This window comes from Pezoporus wallicus, unplaced genomic scaffold (genome assembly GCF_028554395.1).
Source record: "Pezoporus wallicus isolate ANWC-B61680 ecotype Strahan unplaced genomic scaffold, APGP_CSIRO_Pwel_v1 contig_7265, whole genome shotgun sequence".
NCBI classification, from domain to species: domain Eukaryota; kingdom Metazoa; phylum Chordata; class Aves; order Psittaciformes; family Psittacidae; genus Pezoporus; species Pezoporus wallicus.
Window position 1 is genome coordinate 1562253 of NW_026635568.1, and position 17590 is coordinate 1579842.

At 44.4% G+C, this 17590-nt stretch overlaps 2 protein-coding genes across 7 annotated transcripts in view; both read right to left on the reverse strand.

Moving 5' to 3' along the window:
* Positions 1–3997: 3997 nt before the first annotated feature.
* Positions 3998–13590, reverse strand: THUMPD2 (THUMP domain containing 2). Of its 2 annotated transcripts, none has more exons than XM_057396927.1 (10): positions 13481–13589; positions 13085–13217; positions 11765–12162; positions 10548–10625; positions 9057–9109; positions 8681–8768; positions 8093–8164; positions 7385–7499; positions 5854–5929; positions 3998–4618 (listed from the first exon to the last, which is right to left on the reverse strand). In XM_057396927.1, the coding sequence occupies exons 1-10, from the start codon at positions 13577–13579 to the stop codon at positions 4300–4302; spliced, it is 1431 nt and encodes a 476-aa protein (XP_057252910.1). In that variant the 5' UTR covers positions 13580–13589; the 3' UTR covers positions 3998–4299. The 2 variants fall into 2 exon arrangements, with proteins under 2 accessions (XP_057252910.1, XP_057252909.1); XM_057396926.1 differs by having other exon boundaries at positions 4002–4618; positions 5854–5971; positions 13481–13590.
* A 1354-nt stretch (positions 13591–14944) lies between these two features.
* Positions 14945–17590, reverse strand: part of GPCPD1 (glycerophosphocholine phosphodiesterase 1) — a 42803-nt gene continuing 40157 nt past the window's right edge. For 2 of the 5 annotated variants that reach the window (XM_057396929.1, XM_057396928.1), the window contains exon 20: positions 16276–16746. In XM_057396929.1, the coding sequence (XP_057252912.1) occupies positions 16542–16746 (205 nt within the window). In that variant the 3' untranslated portion in view covers positions 16276–16541. Of the gene's footprint in view, positions 15160–16275; positions 16747–17590 lie in introns of those variants that run through there. The other 3 variants (XM_057396932.1, XM_057396933.1, XM_057396930.1) reach the window with 2 other exon arrangements.

Here is a 17590-nt window from a genome sequence, read left to right on the forward strand (position 1 = left end):
GCTGCTCCTGCTGGGGCTGGGCTGTAGAACACACCAGCTGGAGCAGGTATTCCCTGGAGGGCACCTGCAAAGAACATTTTGCCTCCTGACTGGAAACCCTGAGTGTACCCGTTTGCCCCTTTCCCCCAGGATTGGGCAGATGGTCACAGGCGAGCCAGAGCCACACCACAATTGCAGGACTGGGTCCCCAAAAAGTCCAAAAGTCACACGGCTCCGGTCATCTGCCCACAAAGTCACTAAAACGGTTTAACTCAAGGCAGACCAAATTTCCTCTGGCTTACCCACTGAAAAAAACAGCCCACCAAAATAATAGACAGCCAAGAAAGACATTGCTGAATCCCGTTGCTCCCATTACAAGCTGGTCGTGCCTGTGCCACCAAGGAAAAAAGCCCTTTCTGCTCTTAACAAATCTATGCGCCTCTTGCAAAAGCATTTTAACATCTGAGTTCCCCTTGTCTTCTCCACGTGGTTCCCAGTCAGAGTCTTCACCACCAAATGTGTGCTCTGTGTGCCTGCAAAGGAGGGGAAAAAGGGGAGAGGTTTTGACTACTTTCTATGTGAATTGTTGAACCAAATGCAGACGAGAGATTTCAAAAGAAGTTGCTGCTTCAGAGGATAACCGGTCCCAGGGCACAGACAGGCTTCCGGAACTGGATTAGCTCTACTTTATAGGAAAACACACACAAGAAGCTTCCCAACTCCCTTGCTTCCAGCCCTACAGTCCTTCCCTTCAGCTTCCCTCAAACCCACACAAGTGCCCCAGGAGCAGATTCAACTCTCTAAGTCAGCAGAAACCCACTTCCCTTCTCTTTTTGCTCAGCTCGCTCCCAGGTGAACCAACCACATCAGCCCAGACACCACACCGAGTCCCAGGGTAACACCAGGTAAGCAGCACTAGAGCCAGGAGCAGGGTAGGGAATCACCCCTCTCTGGCAACAGTCAGCTCTTACATCAGTTCAGCTCATCCTACAGAAACAAAGCTGTACTTAACAGGAATTGAACTACTAAGAATTATGCTAAAAATAATAAAGTTCCACATTCTGGTAGGAGGCACGATACCAAAACCCAACAGAGCTACAATTTTAGAAAGCAATGTTTTGATAAAGGTGATGTCAAACAAAAAGATCTCAAATGAAGGCAAACAAAACTCCCTACACAAGACATGGATTATCAGTTAACGAAACCACAGTCACAGAAACTACGCCCTGTAGTACTTCCTCAGTGCAGTAAAAATGGGATGGCAGAACAATCACCCGTCTCTGCCTGCCTGACAAGCTTCAAAAGACAATTAAAGCTCAACTTAGAGCCTTTGAAACATCAATATTTATCCCTAGAAAAGTCAAAAGAAGTTTCAACAGCTGCAAGGTCAATCAAGTAGAAAGGATGACTAAAATGCCTATGAAAAAGCACACAACTAAAAGGCACAGTTTCAGTAGTAGCAAAGCTGTAAAAGAATTGAGTCTTTCCGGATCACCCCAGCAAAGGGAGCAAGGACACAGACATGGAAAGAAGAGATGTGTGTTTAGGACGCTGCAAAATGGGAATTCATCAGACTTTAGGTTCATCTGTTCTGGACACATCCTTTTCCAGCAACACACAGAAGCACCATCAGAAACCAGACACCGGAACATGGCTGACAGCAGTAACAGTCACGACATGTTCCCCAGAGATGCCTACAGAATCTGAGGGCTTCAGCGTGAAGCACTTGAGCTGTAGGTACACGTCTTCCCTCACCAAAACCAACTCACAAGCCAAGGGGCTGGGGAGCAGATAATCGGGCTTTTTCTTTTTCAAATGAGATGTCAAGCAACGCGCACCCTACGGAGTCCTGCATCTTCATCTGGCAACTGTCTGAAGCCATAAATGACAAAGAACTGAAAGAAGGAGACATGGTGCAACAGATCTTTGCAGGAACTGATTATCTCACTCACTGTTTAGGCAGAAGTGACCTGTACTACAGCAGAACTAGTTTTCACCCTTCCTAGTGGGTGTCATTCTGGAGGAGAATATTTGACAGAAACAGAAGGTAAAATTCAAGAATTTTCCTGACATGTAACTGCAATCAGAAAAGCACTCCCACTTTTAGTCTCTAAACCAGACTTTAGGTGAAGCTAAATTACATGACAAGTAAATTTACTGAGATTGTCTGCTAAAATAATCTCACTCTTAGAAGAGTGTCTGTGCCTTGTTACAGATTCGTCGACCATCCAACAAAGCAGTAACTCCATCTCCCCATTCACTTCAGCAGTCTCCTGAGGAGACATCTCTGGACATGGGAACAGAAGTTCTCTGTTTTACTTAAACTTCCAATGAGAATTCTGTAATATTAACATTTGAGCTATTTATAGGGGCAACATAGCTTCACGGAACAAAATAATTAAAAACCCAAACGTCATCTCTCTTTCATACCCCCACTGAAAATAGTGTTACAGCTGCTGATTATGTCTCGGGACACACTAAGAGCTAAGCATCCCAGATAACATTTCATCTTCTACAGCAAACTTGCACTGGTGCTACTGAGAAGAGACACGATACTCTTGACTCTGCATACTCGATTTGAGAGCCAATGGCATGAACAAGTTACTCATTACCTTTCTTGTGACTAATTCCTTATCATCTTCTCCAAGGCCTCTTTGAAAGCTGAACTTGGGTGGGAGGCCAGATATTTATAAAAGTACTGCTTTAAGCCAAGAATCCATATTTGAGGTGCACTAGAGAGTTTCCAAGGAACAGCGAAACAGGAGGACTCGCAGCAGCAGGACTGTATATATTGACCCATATCCTCTTCCCTTTGAGTCTCTGTAGTTCATAGAATCATAGAACAGTTAGGGTTGGAAAGGACCTTCAGATCATCTAGTTCCAACCCCCATGCCATGGGCAGGGACACCTCACACTAAACCATGTCACCCAAGGCTCTGTCCAACCTGGCCTTGAACACAGCCAGGGATGGTGCATTCCCAACCTCCCTGGGCAACCCATTCCAGTGCCTCACCACCCTTACAGTAAAGAACTTCTTCCTTATATCTAATCTAAACTTCCCCTGTTTAAGTTTTAACCTGTTACCCCTTGTCCTGACACTACAGTCCCTAGTGAAGAGTCCCTCCCCAGAATCCTTATGGGCTCCCTTCAGATACTGGAAAGCTGCTATGAGGTCCCCACGCAGCCTGACAGTCCACACCACAGGACTTTTACTTCAAATTCTAAAATCTCCAGCGTAGAGGCTCTGCTGTGGAAAACACATGGAGACAGTAATGCTTCCAACAGGCTACACACAACAAACATAAAATAAGGAAAAGAGCCCAAACCAGCCCAAACTGCTAATTGTTATCGCCATACTAACCACTGCAGAGAAATACAATGCACAAGTCCATCCCAGCTTGCCAAGTTGCAAATGATTGTCCAAAATAGCAACTGAAAGCAATCTGTAATCATTCTCTACAAAAATACTTCTCTGTCAGCTCAGCAGACATGTAAAGCTTTGAATTAGACTATTTCCCCCCTACAGATACCTTTTGCATTATCTAAAAGGATTGCTAAGACCTTTCTCTTCAGAAGAATTTTTCCACATGCTTCTTTGCAGGCAGAAGTCACTTCTAATTGTTCATCCATTTGGCAAGTTTTTCCATCATCCACATTGTGCACTTGGAGTAACATTATCAAGTGAGGAAAAACACTATTTTTGATAGAAAGAAGCCGCTCCACTCTAAAAAGCTACAGCACACCCGTTAGACATGTGCAAATGCTGCAAAGAATTAAGACAAAATTAAGACAAAGAATTAATACAAAAAATAGTTTATTTTCCACTAAGAGATCTCAACAGAGACACTTCAAACTCATCAGAAAAGAGCTTTAAAATAACATACAAGACCACAAGGTAAAACATACATCCAGCCCTCAAAAAGAGCTGGAGACGTCTTCAGACAAGATGTGCTTCCTAAAAAAAATTTGAATACTGGTGAAAACCCATTTATATTTAATACCTGATTTTTTTTCCAGTTCTCCAAATGAAGGCCTTCTCTCCCAAAGAAAGTCCTCCCAATACCAAGACTCTTTGCCTAAACAATGAGGCCTCTCATCTCATTACAACATTTTACAGTAAAAATATTTGAAACACTAGTAGGCATCTTCCACCTCTCCTAAAAAAAGAGGGAAAAGCAGCACCATTGGACATTCAAAGGAAGTGAGGTGAGCTAACAAATGCAAGGGTTTGTTTGGATTAGCAGGGTTCCAGCACATCACTGCCATGCTGCTTTTCAAGTGTACGAGGGCTCAAGCTCACTTACGCACAGTGCAAGAAAGCTACTGATTCCCAGCAGTAGAAATCTTCTTATATTTGTATATGAAAGCATCTGTCTTTCCAAGACTAACCCCATAGACACCATCTAGAACCAGAGATCCAAAACATGTCTGTCTCCTACTGAGAAAGGATTCTTGAACACCATTCACCACGGAGGAAGAATTTCCATCAGCATGCAGGGCTTTTGCAGTGGTGGTTTCACTTGTGCCATCAGAAATGGCACGAGGAGAGTCATGTTCAGCACACTTGGTAATGTCATCCACGCGCTTGTGGAGATCATGGCTCAGCAGCAGTACAATAGTCCCTCCAACACAAAGTAGCCTCGAAATTGCAGGAAAAATAGAGGTTAGGTGTTATCCTGCCTCACCTTCATTCATCTGGGGAGAACTCAATACTGCTGACACCTCAGATGTCAGCTGCATTTGACAGAACACCTAAGCATATTAAGGGTCATGGCTCAACTCAGTAACCTACATCTCCAAATGGAATTTAAATCCCTAACTTCATAACTCCTCTCAGATTGGAGAACTGGACCCTGTCCAGAAAGCAGATTAATACTAACCAGTGATTGTAATCCATTTTTTCTCGGTACATGACCAAGCATTACATCTGGCTTAGAGAGAGAGAGGCTGGGGAAAGACTATCCTGGCTCTGTTCACTGCAAGTGGATTAAACAGTCTTGCTGATGGAGCTCTTGTGATAATGGTCCCATCCTCACCTCCCCTTCCCACAGAAATACTTTGGTTAGGATGGCCCAGCAGAGCAATGACACCAGAAGACAAGCATGGCCAAAGGGAGGGCTGGTCAACACAAGATTATGTAAGATTGCCCTGCCATTCTATGGAGCTACCTCACCTTCTTCACCACCTTCCCACCACATTTTGGTACTGGGTAAGTGAGATCAACACCCACTGAAGACCAGCCCGACAGAAAGGGTTTCTTTTCAGCCAAGACATAAAGAGCCAGATAGATGGAACTGCCTGTTAGAAGCAATCCACTATTCATTTGGTTCAACTCTGCCACAAAATGACAGGATGAGGGATGAACAGAGGCATCTAAAAGCAGACCAGGTGGCTAGCTGCATATTCCAGTACACGCTGACAGAAAGGAAAAAGCACATCACCATTTTCTGGTCTGAGATCCTTCTTGCCAATGCAGGCTGGCAAAAGCTTGGTTGTGAACCCAAAAGGAAAACCTATGATATTATACAAGCAGACCTCTGGGAAAGGATTATTGCTTTATTTTCCGGGCCACGGTGATCCTCTTCTCTTTCTCCTTTCTGACTTGTAAAGAACATTCGTGACATGCCACACTCACACCACACACTCATTCCTTGTCAGCTTGCGCTGCTATCAGCACTTCCACAGCTTGCAACACAAGCCACAACAGCCTCCAAGAGACAAGGAAAGGACTCAGACCTTCACAAACTGCCCAGGATGAACTACAGAGCTGGAGAGTGTTTGGAGTAGAGCAAACATGAATCTGAATGAGCATTTAAAATTGGAAACCATCAAGACACTTACACAAACTCCAAGCATATCAAAGGCCACACATACCTCTCCATTTCCTGGAGAATATCTGGTAGGACCTCTATGTCTTTTGTGATCTTGAACTTCTTCCCAAATGGAATATCTGAAATCACAGCGTCGAAGCTTTCTGAAGGCAATGGCAGTGCTGGAGAACAAAGGCAGGTCTTTACATCTGACTATATGAACAATGGGCAGCATCTATGCCCCCATGCACCTTACACAGCTGTCTGCCAGCTCTTACGTGGATCATGGACCCAGACTCACAGCTCCTTCTGTACTTATCCTCACAAACTACACTTACAAAGTAAATGCAGACTGGGAAGAAACAGATGCAAGATAGCGTGGTTTCACTTGCAGATTCCCTGCTCCTGGTGGTATGTGTGTTACTGGTGGTGTGAGAGTAAGACAGGGATGGCACGGTTCCAAACTAACTTCTGCCTCTCAACACACCTGTGCATCTTTGCAAACCAAATGCAAAAGAGTTAAGCTTGCAAACACTTCACTTAGTGCAGATGTTCAGATACATACGTATGAACGACAAGGAACGACACGTTAAATTTCCAAACATACCCTTTTTATTCCCCCAAGAATCCGGTTACGGCCAGAATCACTTGGATTCTATTGGATTTAGGGTCTATGAATTACCTCCCCAGAGTTTCTGCATTCTTGGAACAGTCAGCTCCCTTGACCACAAGGCAGCACTGCACCCTTGTGGTGATGAAGGCCAGCCACACGCAGGCTGCGCTGGCCAGAGCATAGTCTGCATATAAAAGGGTAAGACTATGGGCTCTCCATCCCTCAGGATGCTCAAACTCGACTGGACAAGGCCCTGAGCAATCTGACCCAGCTTTGGGTTCTTATTAATAAGAAATAATGTTTCTTGCACTTCTGGTAAGAAATAAATATTGCAAGGGAAAAAAAAATGTGCATATTACATCACCCCCACACAGGGAAAAACACCCAGCTCTTGTCTGTCATGGATTTCATACAGGCCTAATTTAGATTCAGGCTCTGAGGTCCAAATAAGGTCATAAACTTACTACCTTCTCCCCAGACTAGCTCAGGAGCTGAGAGCAAGCAGATTTCCAATTCCAGAAGAAAGGCATTGTCATCTAAAATACTCCTACTGCAAAACATTGACAATTCAACATTGAGTGCCCCCTACTATTCATCTGGTAAATTTAAGTTGCAAGCCACATTTACCTGGATTTGTCCTCACTGTGTTCCCATTAGACAAAGAAACCCTTCTCACATGTATGTCGTCTCTGTGGTATTCACAAATTTACCATTATGACACAAAACTACTGCCCGTGTCTGACAATTATTCTTTTCAATGTCTTCTCTTGAGTTTATTCTTACCAAAGTTCCCAGAGGCGAGAAGGGGGAAACAAATAATTAGCCATTCACTGGCACTATGGAGTCACTACTCACATTGTTGAGTGTTAGCTGTACTTCACATGACCTCAAGAGAACCTCCATTACCTGCATGATTTCAGAACCACAAAAACCACTCCAAATATGTCTCGCTTGGAAAGCCTTTCACATACAACACACATACCTTTCACAGAAGCTTTAAGTAATTCAATCTTATCCACCAGGCCTGCAGTCCTAATATTCACACCTGCGCCCTCTAACTGTGAATCACTTATATCAGCACCCCAGTAACAGGCTTCCTGTTCAGAGAAAAAGAGAAACGTCATTTTGTTGACAAACAGGTGCATTTATTTTATAACCCCTTCTCAGAATTGCCTTGCTGTTACAGCTCTTCCCAGACAAAGCCCTTGCTGAGAGATCTCCTACCACTACGGAGACACAGAACACAGAGGAGTAGGGGAAATATGTGCTATCTACACCCCTTCCATATTCTGGTCTGATCAAAATACTTGTAACTTACAGAAATAGTGAGGCTATGTCCTAACAGCAAGACCCCACCTAGCTACAAACAGCCATACTGCTGCCTCTGACAACTGGCTGTCTAATACCTCGCATTGACACCTTTGATCCTAGGATAAGCCCAGGCAGTTTTAAAGGCTCACACAAACCCTGAGGTATAAATCCAGGCCTCCCAACACCTGCCTGCACAAATATGCTGCACTTGGATTTCCATTCCTGTGGAGGAACATTTGTACTAGATCACTTTACAACTGTCTGAAAAGATCAGTTTGCTTTACAGTAATGACTTTGGTGTAACTGCGGTACAGATTTTATTCAATGCAACTACAAGTCACCTTGCAAAGGTCCTGCCTGTTGCCACTGGGATACTCACAGGCCACTCTTTGGCAGCTTCCAGCAGTATCGTTCCCAGCCCACACATGGGATCCAACACAAAGGCACCAGCCTACAGAAATAATGGGGTTATTGCATGCCAATCAAGACAGACTCCTCTCCCAGGACAAAGCTTAATCAGGGATGTACACATCACCTACATACTCCCACTGAACCCAGTGCAATAATTACTCATTTACCAGGCCAAACTTGCCTGTAGGGACTATAGTAAAAGCATTAATAGCTTCACTAAATACAAGGCATCAACACATCCTGCCTTGAGGCGACATTTATAAAGAATATCAGTGGACTGCAGATAGATATTGGTATCAAATTATTCTCTGGGAAGCATCACACTTGCTTCTGTTTTCCTCTGGGAGAACAACCCAACAGGGTTTGAAGCCTAGGCAGTGGAAAAAAACGTGCCATTTACACATCTGTTTGCACAAGGAATAACACCTCTGCTGAAAAGGACCTGGGATTACAGCAGATATCTGGTCAAACAGCAGGTGACAGCACGCTCTGATCACAGATACGGCAAACCCTATGCATCTGGGACTCTACATCTTTGCCATGAACATTAATTTACACTGATTTCAGCCAGAGATGCCATGGCCCATGCAATTGTTGACCGCAGTCCTGCTGTCTTGATGTACTCTCTGTTTGCCAAAGGAAGCCTGCAGATAGCAAAAAAAAAAAAAAAATCAACATTCAGATAGCAGTACAACCACCCAGAAAAGCCTATGTAGTATGAACAAATGAACTAGACAGATCTGCAGGCAGACAGATAGAAACCACAGTCTGGCCTACATGCTCACATAAGCTCCACGCAGACCACAAGACTAATGCGATAGTGCAGTGAATAGTAAACCAGAAGATAAATGCTCACAGTGGGCACCAAGGGTATTTAGAAATCATTCCTGTTCTGACACTGACAAGACAAATCCAGTGAGGAGAATGCCTACCTGAAAAGAGGAATCCCCACCACAGAATGAACATCATTAAGATGTAGGAAGATCTGAAAGAGGAAACAGGTTACATCAGAAACTCTCAACCTGACACAACAACAGCTTTAACTCATGTGAACTAGATGTTCCTACGAACTTCTAACTGTAGTTTTTGATAACAAAAATATATGCTTCAGAAAGTTACGATTAATTGGAAGAAATCTCACTAGATAATCTGAATGAGGATTTAGCATTTAGGCAAGCTGTGAAGAGAATTCTGTCAGCTAGGAATCCATCAGCAAGCACTTAAATCTTTAAGGGAACGAATTTTTGTAACACCGAATGGATGTTTTTACTCATAAAAGCATTTACTCTAAGCAGGGAGGTTGGAACTAGATGATCTTTTAAGGTCCCTTCCAAACCTAACCATTCTATGATTATTCGCTGCATACTAGTACTCAGGTGTTCAAGTACACCCCTCCTAATTTAAGGAAAAAAAACCAACCACCTCCCAAGAAAAACAAACTAAAACCAAAATAAACACAAACAAGAAAACAAAAAACACACCAAAACACACCCCATGAGTGCTACTAAGGGGAACTTTAGATGGAAAGCATGAATGCAATCCTTTGAGAAATGTAAGCAGCTCAAAGTAATTGTCCTCCTGCCCCATAGAGAGCATCCCAAAAGATGACTGAGCTCCCCAACAGGTCTTGCATGACTACAATCCCTCCATCCAGAAAGCCCAAAGAGTGATACTTTTGCAATACCCCAGACCTCAGCGTTTGAATGGTTTCAGAGCAAAAATCTGGACAAGAAAAAAATCCCCACTTGAAGATCAATAAAGCTGTTATTTAATGCACAGCCTGGGAAAAACAGAACCAGTGGAACCCAGAGCTCTTACAGAGGGCCTCACATCTCCCAGCATCAGTGCTGAGAGCAACTTCCATACACCAAGCACAGGGATGGAGAACCACCTTTGGCAAGAGCTTTTGACATCAATGAATCCTTTCCCAGGTCTCCACACAGCTTGCACTGTACAGAGTGCCTTAAGCAAGCTGCTTGTCAGAAACAGGGTCTAGGAGGAGGTTCTTCCATGAACAGCATTCTTAAGTCAAGTTCCTCAAGAACATGACTTTACTGCTTGCCTACAGAGGCTGCAAGGTGGCCCAATGGCTCAAAATCTCCATTTTCAACAGTCATAGTCCAGCTGTTGTTAAGCATGCTGGATCCTGAAACATTGCCTATACAGATTGTTTCCCTGACTCACAGGCCCATGATGGCCATTCTCATCGTTATTTAAGCGTTCTGTAAGGCACACACACAATGGCTACCAAGAAGCTTTGCTCAACACTACCAGATCAATTGTAGTTTAATTCAGCAGCAGGAAGACAAACAGGACAGGAAGAAGCCACGGCTGTGAGTGCAAAGGGAGCAGAGAACAAAACAAAAGAGATCAGGGGCAATGCTGGAAGCAACAACAGGCCCTCTGGAGGACAAGCACACTACCTCTACATCAGGGTCCCGCAGATCAGCCCGCCAGCCACACTGCTTCATGAGCGTCACACCAACGGCTCTTCCAATCTCCTGCAAGGGGGAAGAACAGTTACAGGCCATAAAGATAACACAGTTGAGAAGATTACAGACCACAGACTGCAGAATCCTTAGAAACACCTGGAAAAAGAAAGAGGCTTTCTCCATCCCTAGGAGAACATTTCATACAAAGACCACAAGACGTACAACAGGCCAAAGTGAGAGAGACGGGCAAAGAAAACACATCTCTGGACAAAATGACTATCCCTCAGCTGGAGGGCAGGAGGTTGAACATCAAGTACTGCCCAAACTACAACAAATGTCATCATTTTAGACTTTTCTTTCACACACAGAATTCCTAATGCTGCACTAAATTACCTAAGAGAAGACCTGTGAATGCACAACTGCAACTCACAATTTTCATGTTTTTATGGCATCTGTAGAAAGCTCTGGCTATCTTTTGAATATGAGACACACAGCACAAATTTAAGCAAATATTCATGTTGGCAGGCTCATGTGTCCCACTTTCCCAAAGTACTTCAGTAGGAAAGAAGAATAACCTAGTTTAACTACTGTTATCTTCAAGTAAGAGAAACCTATATAAACAGCAGCTACACATGGTTGTTTGGGGCTTTTTTTCTCTTTTAATGTTCTTCATGCTAGAAAGGAATTAGGGAGAGAACTAGATGGAAAAGGCCCCTGGAAGTCTCTATGCAACCAGTCTCTCCAAAGGACCAAGATCCACTCCCCAACACATGTCCCAGGGCTGCACCACCCTCCTGGGGATCAGGTTCTCCTCAGTACTGAACCAGAGCACACAGAAGCTGCAAGCTCTGGGTTTTGCCCTCGTTTTACACTGAGAGGAGTCTGACTCCACTGTCCTTGCAATGGCCCTTTAAGTAGCTGTAAACGACTATAAGATCACTCCTAGGACTCCAGGGCCCCAGCTACCTCAACCTCTATACAAATCATTGATTTAAAAAATATTCAGAGAAACAGTGCCCAGTAATTAACAACAGCCCTTGTATTTTCACTTGCGGCAGGTTAAATGCAGGTTAAAGGCTTTTCGAGAAAATACAAAAAAAAATGACATCAGTTTGTTATTGTAAAACATACAACTGAAATGACAAATAAACCACACATCTCCCTTCACTTTTGCTAAATTCTGTTAAAACTTACATACTTCAGCATACCTGTGACGTAAGTACTTTGGCAACTGCTCCACTACAACGGCAAGAAACTCTGAAACTGAAGTTAAGCTGCTCATTTGCAATAGCTTTCTCTCCACTGCTTTTGGAAGAGGCTTCCAAGGAAGTCTCGCTTGCAGTCTGGCAGTCATCTGGTACCACACGCCTCTCTCCAGCTTCTGTCTGATGTTCCTCAGACACAGTCTCTCTCACTTGTTCTGTTTTCTGCCTTTTAGGTGCAGTATCTGTCTCTTCTGATTTTCTCTTGAGAGGCGATGGGTTTTCTTGAAAGACATCATCCTTTTTACCCTCACACCCATGAAGGTTTCTCCAAATAGAGATAACGTCCCGCCAATACGTTGGCTCCTCAATGAAAAGGCTTTTAATGTCATGCAGCATTTTCCCTGGATGAAAAAGCCGGTTTAGCTTAAGCAATTCAGGCTCAACACTGGATTTTCCTATGGATTGAGAACAGCTATTAACAGAGACTGTGTTCAAATCTCATTAATATTTGAATGCAGGAACTACAGCAGCAGCACATCACAGGCAGATCTGAGCTATCAACACCCACATCAACACCCACATACCCCCCCCCAGCAGAGACTCAGGCACCCCTTTGACTACCAGCTCTGCAGACCCAAGATGAAATCATCCAACACACATCTAAACTTACACCCATGCGTAGTCCCTTTGAGCTAGGGATGACAAAAGAGGTACCGGGAATACAGAGGCAAATTCACTTTAAAACCTTGAAGCTGGTCAAAAGTAAAGGGGGGTGAGGAAGGATTTCTATTTCTCATTTTAAATTTTACAATCCATTTTACAAGCCCATCTGCGATCTCCCATATTAAATCCCACCAACACGCAGAGATCAATCCGTCTAACTTGAAGCGCTTATTCCAGCACTGACACTGAATGAAATTCACACTGAATCTGTGTACTGAACACACACAAGCTGTGGACTGAAGTGACACAAGATACATGTCAGGACCACTTCCCTTCAAAGAAAATGGCTTGTTACAATGCAAAGGGTCCAGAACGGGACTTCAGTTTCAGGGTGAAGCGGTTGTTACATGCCTTACACATAGACATATATGCACGGGAGAACACGAGGTGGTAACAGACCTAATACAAACCCCTAAATCTCCCCTCTGGCAGCTCAAAGCCATTCCCCCTCCTCCTGTCACTGCCTGCTCTTGTAAGAAGTCCCTCTCCAGGTTTTCTTGGGTTTCTGTTCTACTTTACACGCACGACTGGTACCGGGGTTCCCGTTTTTGCCCACCCCCCTGAGCACACTGGAGGGAGGGAGGGGGGGCAGTGCCGTACCTTTATTTCTAGCAACCGCAAGCGCTGGGTGCTTCTTGAGCAGCAAGAACAGCCGCTCTCCAGACTTGAGCTTCCTCAGCTCGGCCGGGCCCGCCCCTGTGCTGAAGAACACCTTTCCCGAGATGCAGTCCACCTCAGGGGAAGAACAGAAACTGTAAACCACGCTGGGGATGGGCTTTGGGCGAGCACTCGGTCAGCTCACCGGGAGCGGCGAGGGTACACGCCCCGACCGAGGGGCAGTCATCGCTGCCCGCAGCAGGGGCCGCACCAGTCTCTCGAGGCCCCTTCCCGCCCAGTGTAAGCCCGAGACCAGACCCGTGGGGCCCCGCCCGATTTCGGGTCGCCGCGCTCCCCGCCGAGCCGCAGCGGTGCCGCCCGGCCCAGGCAGCTCCTCACCTCCGTGGCGCCGAGCCTCGCCCGCACCTCCCGCTCCAGGAAGGGCTCCAGCCCGCGGCCCGCCGTGCAGAAGTACCGCCCGCCCCCCGCAGACGCCATCTTGTCCCGCCCCGCGGCCCTCAGCGGACAGACCGGCCCGCCGCGGGGCGGCCCTACCGCGGTAGAGGCCGGCCGGGGCCGCTTCACCGCTGAACGCGTTTATCACCGTGAGGGGAGGGGGGAGCCCCGAGGGACCGGCAGTGCAGGCGGTGAGGTGATGAGTGCGGGGCACTTCTCGCTCCTCTCGTTTCAGCAGGAGACCGCGCCAGCGCTGCTGACGGGCCCATGAAGAGCAGCATTGCTGTGGTGCAGGAGCCGCGTCCTCATCCGCACCGCTTGGGAGACAAAGCTGTAGGACTCGCTAGGAGTGATTCGAAGCCTACAGCCCAGGGGGAAGCCCCAGGAGCCAGCAGCTCCCCCCCGCAGACAACCTTCTCTGCTGCAGGATGCACCAGAGCTTTCGTTCTCCAGCTCCCGTGCTGTGTGGGGCAAAGTTCTCATGTCCCCTTCCCACTTACTTACAGAGGACCGAGTATGAAGTAACTCGGGTCTCATACACATAGGCCAGACTTCAGGTGGGTCCAAAAGGAAACACTACAAAAGCAGGAATAGAAAACAAATGCTCCACCAGGCAACATGCTTACCTTGGCAAACGGGAGAGCAGCTGCCAGGGCACTGCATCCTTCATCCCAGCTCAGCATGTGTAGAGTGGCCCTGTGCTTGTGTGAGGGATGGAACAGGCACCTCTTTGGCAACACCAGTCTCACTCAGAGCTCCCCCCACCAGTGCCCACAGTGCTGATCTTTGATTCCCTCGTGACTGTTTTGAGCTCAGCTCTCAGAAGTGACACAGCAGACGAGCGTGTTGAAGTCCAGTCAGGTTTGGAGGGAGTTGCTTAAACAACCTCTCCGTAAAGAAGGCGGTGGGCAAGAATGCATAAAAGTTGTAACGCTGCTCAAAATCATCACCACAGGGGGTGTATTTATTTCCACCCCCACCCCCAGCAAAGAGAACAGGCAGATGCTATTTTCTGAGCAACTGAAGGTTTGGAAATGAGTTTCTAAGTGTGCCTAAGCCCTTCTCAGCATCACATTGTGAGGAGTCTGAGAGAGTGCTTTGGACCACACAGCTTTTAAGCTGCTTTCACACAAAATAGCTGTCACGTCCAACATCTCAGTGTATGCCCTGCCCAGCATTCACGAGCAGTAACTCTGGTAGGGGCAGCACATATGCTGGCAAAGCCCTCGAGACCTGTCAAGAGAACCCCCCTAGGGGTATACATATGAGGGGAAAGAAATAATCACAATCACATCAGTGAGGAATCTGGACTTGCTGTAAAACAGCCACAGGTTCCTGATGCCAGGAATCTGGTTCAGTCCCACTCCCTCCCTCCCTCCCAAAAAACACAGCTCACACACTGCCAAGTTTTGTGTGTGGTGTTTATTTTTTTTTTGTAAATAAAAGACAGGTTCCAGGATCCTAATCATTACTGTGCTGTTTGTGCAGGACAAAAGAACTTCAAATACTAAAATGCACAAGGCAAGTTGAAACAAGCTGTTTCAAACTGCTCAGCAGTGCAGGCTCAAGCACTTATTTGCAATGGCTTTACTCTTTGTACAGTCTGTTCTATGTAGCAATGCCTGTATATAAAGAATATAGTACATACTATGGTTTTCATTGTCAATTTACAAGAGAAAAAAAAATAAATACTTTTCATTCTTATTATACATTAACACTTCAGTAGAAAGTTACAGCTGTTGTGTTGGCATGACCTGCAACTTCAGGAGGAAAAAGAACATGCATGCCTACCTATTAAGAACTCTAAACTATGACTTTGTAATAAATTACAGAGGATAGATACCAGCCAACAGAATACAGATTATCTGAATTCAGTACACTTGTGATTTTTGCTCTGAGAAAAAAACAAACAAACAAACAAAACCAAACCAAAAATAATCTCGCAAAATACAAAAGCCAATAGCTTGCATTATGTAAATATAACAAACCATGTGTGGTAAAGCCTTTTCTTCAAATGTTTGTAAATGACAGGCCTGTGGTTTTAGGCAGAGAAGTAGCTGAGTTGGTCCTTGCACCCTTCACACATAACTAGCACCGTAAAGATGCAAGGACCTCAGCAAACACCTAAATTTCATGCTTAATAACTAAAGCATGCAATTTGCAGCGTTTGTGCATGCTTTATGCTCTGTTTATTAAGGTTATTGTGCAAAATAAGATTCTCAACCACTGAAGATGGTTCTCTTACTCTGTTAAAATTATTAGCAACACTTCTGAAGGTTAGCAGGCCTGTGTGAGATTAATGAAAGGAAAATCGTACTTGTGGTTCACCCTTGACTGCTATATACAGACACTGTACCACTGAATTGGCAACGGAGAAAACAACAGCAGCAGCCTGAATGTCCTAAATGAAGTGGGAGAACAATGAGTTCATACACACTGCAGTTTACTTAAAAATATATCGATATTTTCCAGTGGCACAAAGCTTTGTACAGGTGGATCTGTCAGTGCAAATTCGTATACATGAGGTACCAATTTATTCAGGCCAGATCTAATTGTATGTATGTTACAATCACTGTCTTAATTTCCTGTTGTCAGATAGAGGCTGACAAGCTGTCACACTGAAATAAAATCAAAGTCAAAAGAATTTTTCAGCATATTCAATATCAGATCATTGTAAATTTTCCTACAATTTTGTTTCTGAACTTTCACTCCTCAGACTTTTTTATTTTTATTTAAAAAAAAACACACTTTGTGTTACTATTTCTTTTTCAAGATGTGAGACTTGATTATAGCAAAAGTTAAAACTATCTGTAAATTCAAACGATGACTATAACTGGCTGAATATTGTAACATTGGTTGAAATTTTAGTAAGTACTGTCAGGAAGGGCAAACGTAGTTATTGCTATTTGGGGACTTAAAAATAAACCAGACAAACCTGAAGGCATAGACAGCACTGTTCCAATGGTGAAAGTTAAATAGATACACACCAGCATTCTACCTAGAATCAGTCCTTTTGCATTTGAACACTCTTTAAGTTATCTACAGAGTTCTCTTCCAGGCAACTATGATGACATTTACATGGAGATACGGATTTAAAGTGGCTAACTGTGGGACACACACAGCTTTTCAGCTCTGGTAATTCTTTCTTGAGACGTTCCAGCTGCTCCACCTGGAATATGTTTGGTTGTTCAGGATTCGAGTCATATATCCTGAATAAATGAGAAAAGAAGAACCACTGATCAGTATAATCCAACAGCTCACAGAAATGCAGATGAAGCAACTGTTTTCATCTGCACAGAAATGCAGATGAAGCAACTGGTTTTTTTTTTCCCCTGATAGAGTAAAATTAGGTGTCAGCAAGTCTGTAAAAACGGTATGTCTGGGGTTAATGCCTTAAGTTTTGCTGCTCATGTTCCAATATAAAATGGCATTCCTTTTGCATAATGGTTAATATTTTATTGGATATACTCAAGAGCAACCCACTGGCATCTACCTCACTCTCCTGAAAAATGTGATTTTACAGGTGGCACAAAGCAGTGAAGTAATACGAGCAACGTTCCAGGCGTCAAAAGCATAAAAGAAATTTCAGAGCCCTGAAATTATTTGAACATGCTGTGATACACTGCTTGTACATAACACAGAAGGCAGTTTGTACTTGCTGTTTCAATAAGTATTTTCACACACAGAGTTTAGAACCATTTTTTAAAATTACCACTACAACATGAGATGAAGAGTGAAAAAGAAAACAAAAAATCTGGTCTTCATTCATACTTAATGCAAATTTAACTACTTTCAATACTACATCCTCTTTTCACTTTCTTGTTTTCACACATGCAAAAAAGGCTGTAGGATTTGAACTGTCATCCTACCAGACTGTGCAAACCCAAAACACACTCTTGAGTTTGACAGTGCAGGCACTGAGCATAACTCAAATACTATTTTGGTGCAATTCAATATAAAGCAAAAGCATTCATGCTACTGTAATCTAACCTGGATTCAACACTTACTGTGACATCCTGATCTCCTGACATTAATTTCTAACATCATCAGGTT

What these genes read in the sequence shown, in the direction of transcription:
- THUMPD2 (XM_057396926.1), bottom strand. Translation starts at nt 13,579, where the DNA reads ATGGCGTCTGCGGGGGGCGGGCGGTACTTCTGCACGGCGGGCCGCGGG. An exon ending in TGCGGGACCCTGATGTAGAG is followed by an intron (nt 9,110 to 10,547) that starts GTAGTGTGCTTG and finishes TTCCTCTTTCAG; the next exon opens with ATCTTCCTACATCTTAATGA. An exon ending in AAGCTGCCAAAGAGTGGCCT is followed by an intron (nt 7,500 to 8,092) that starts GTGAGTATCCCA and finishes TTCTCTGAACAG; the next exon opens with GAAGCCTGTTACTGGGGTGC.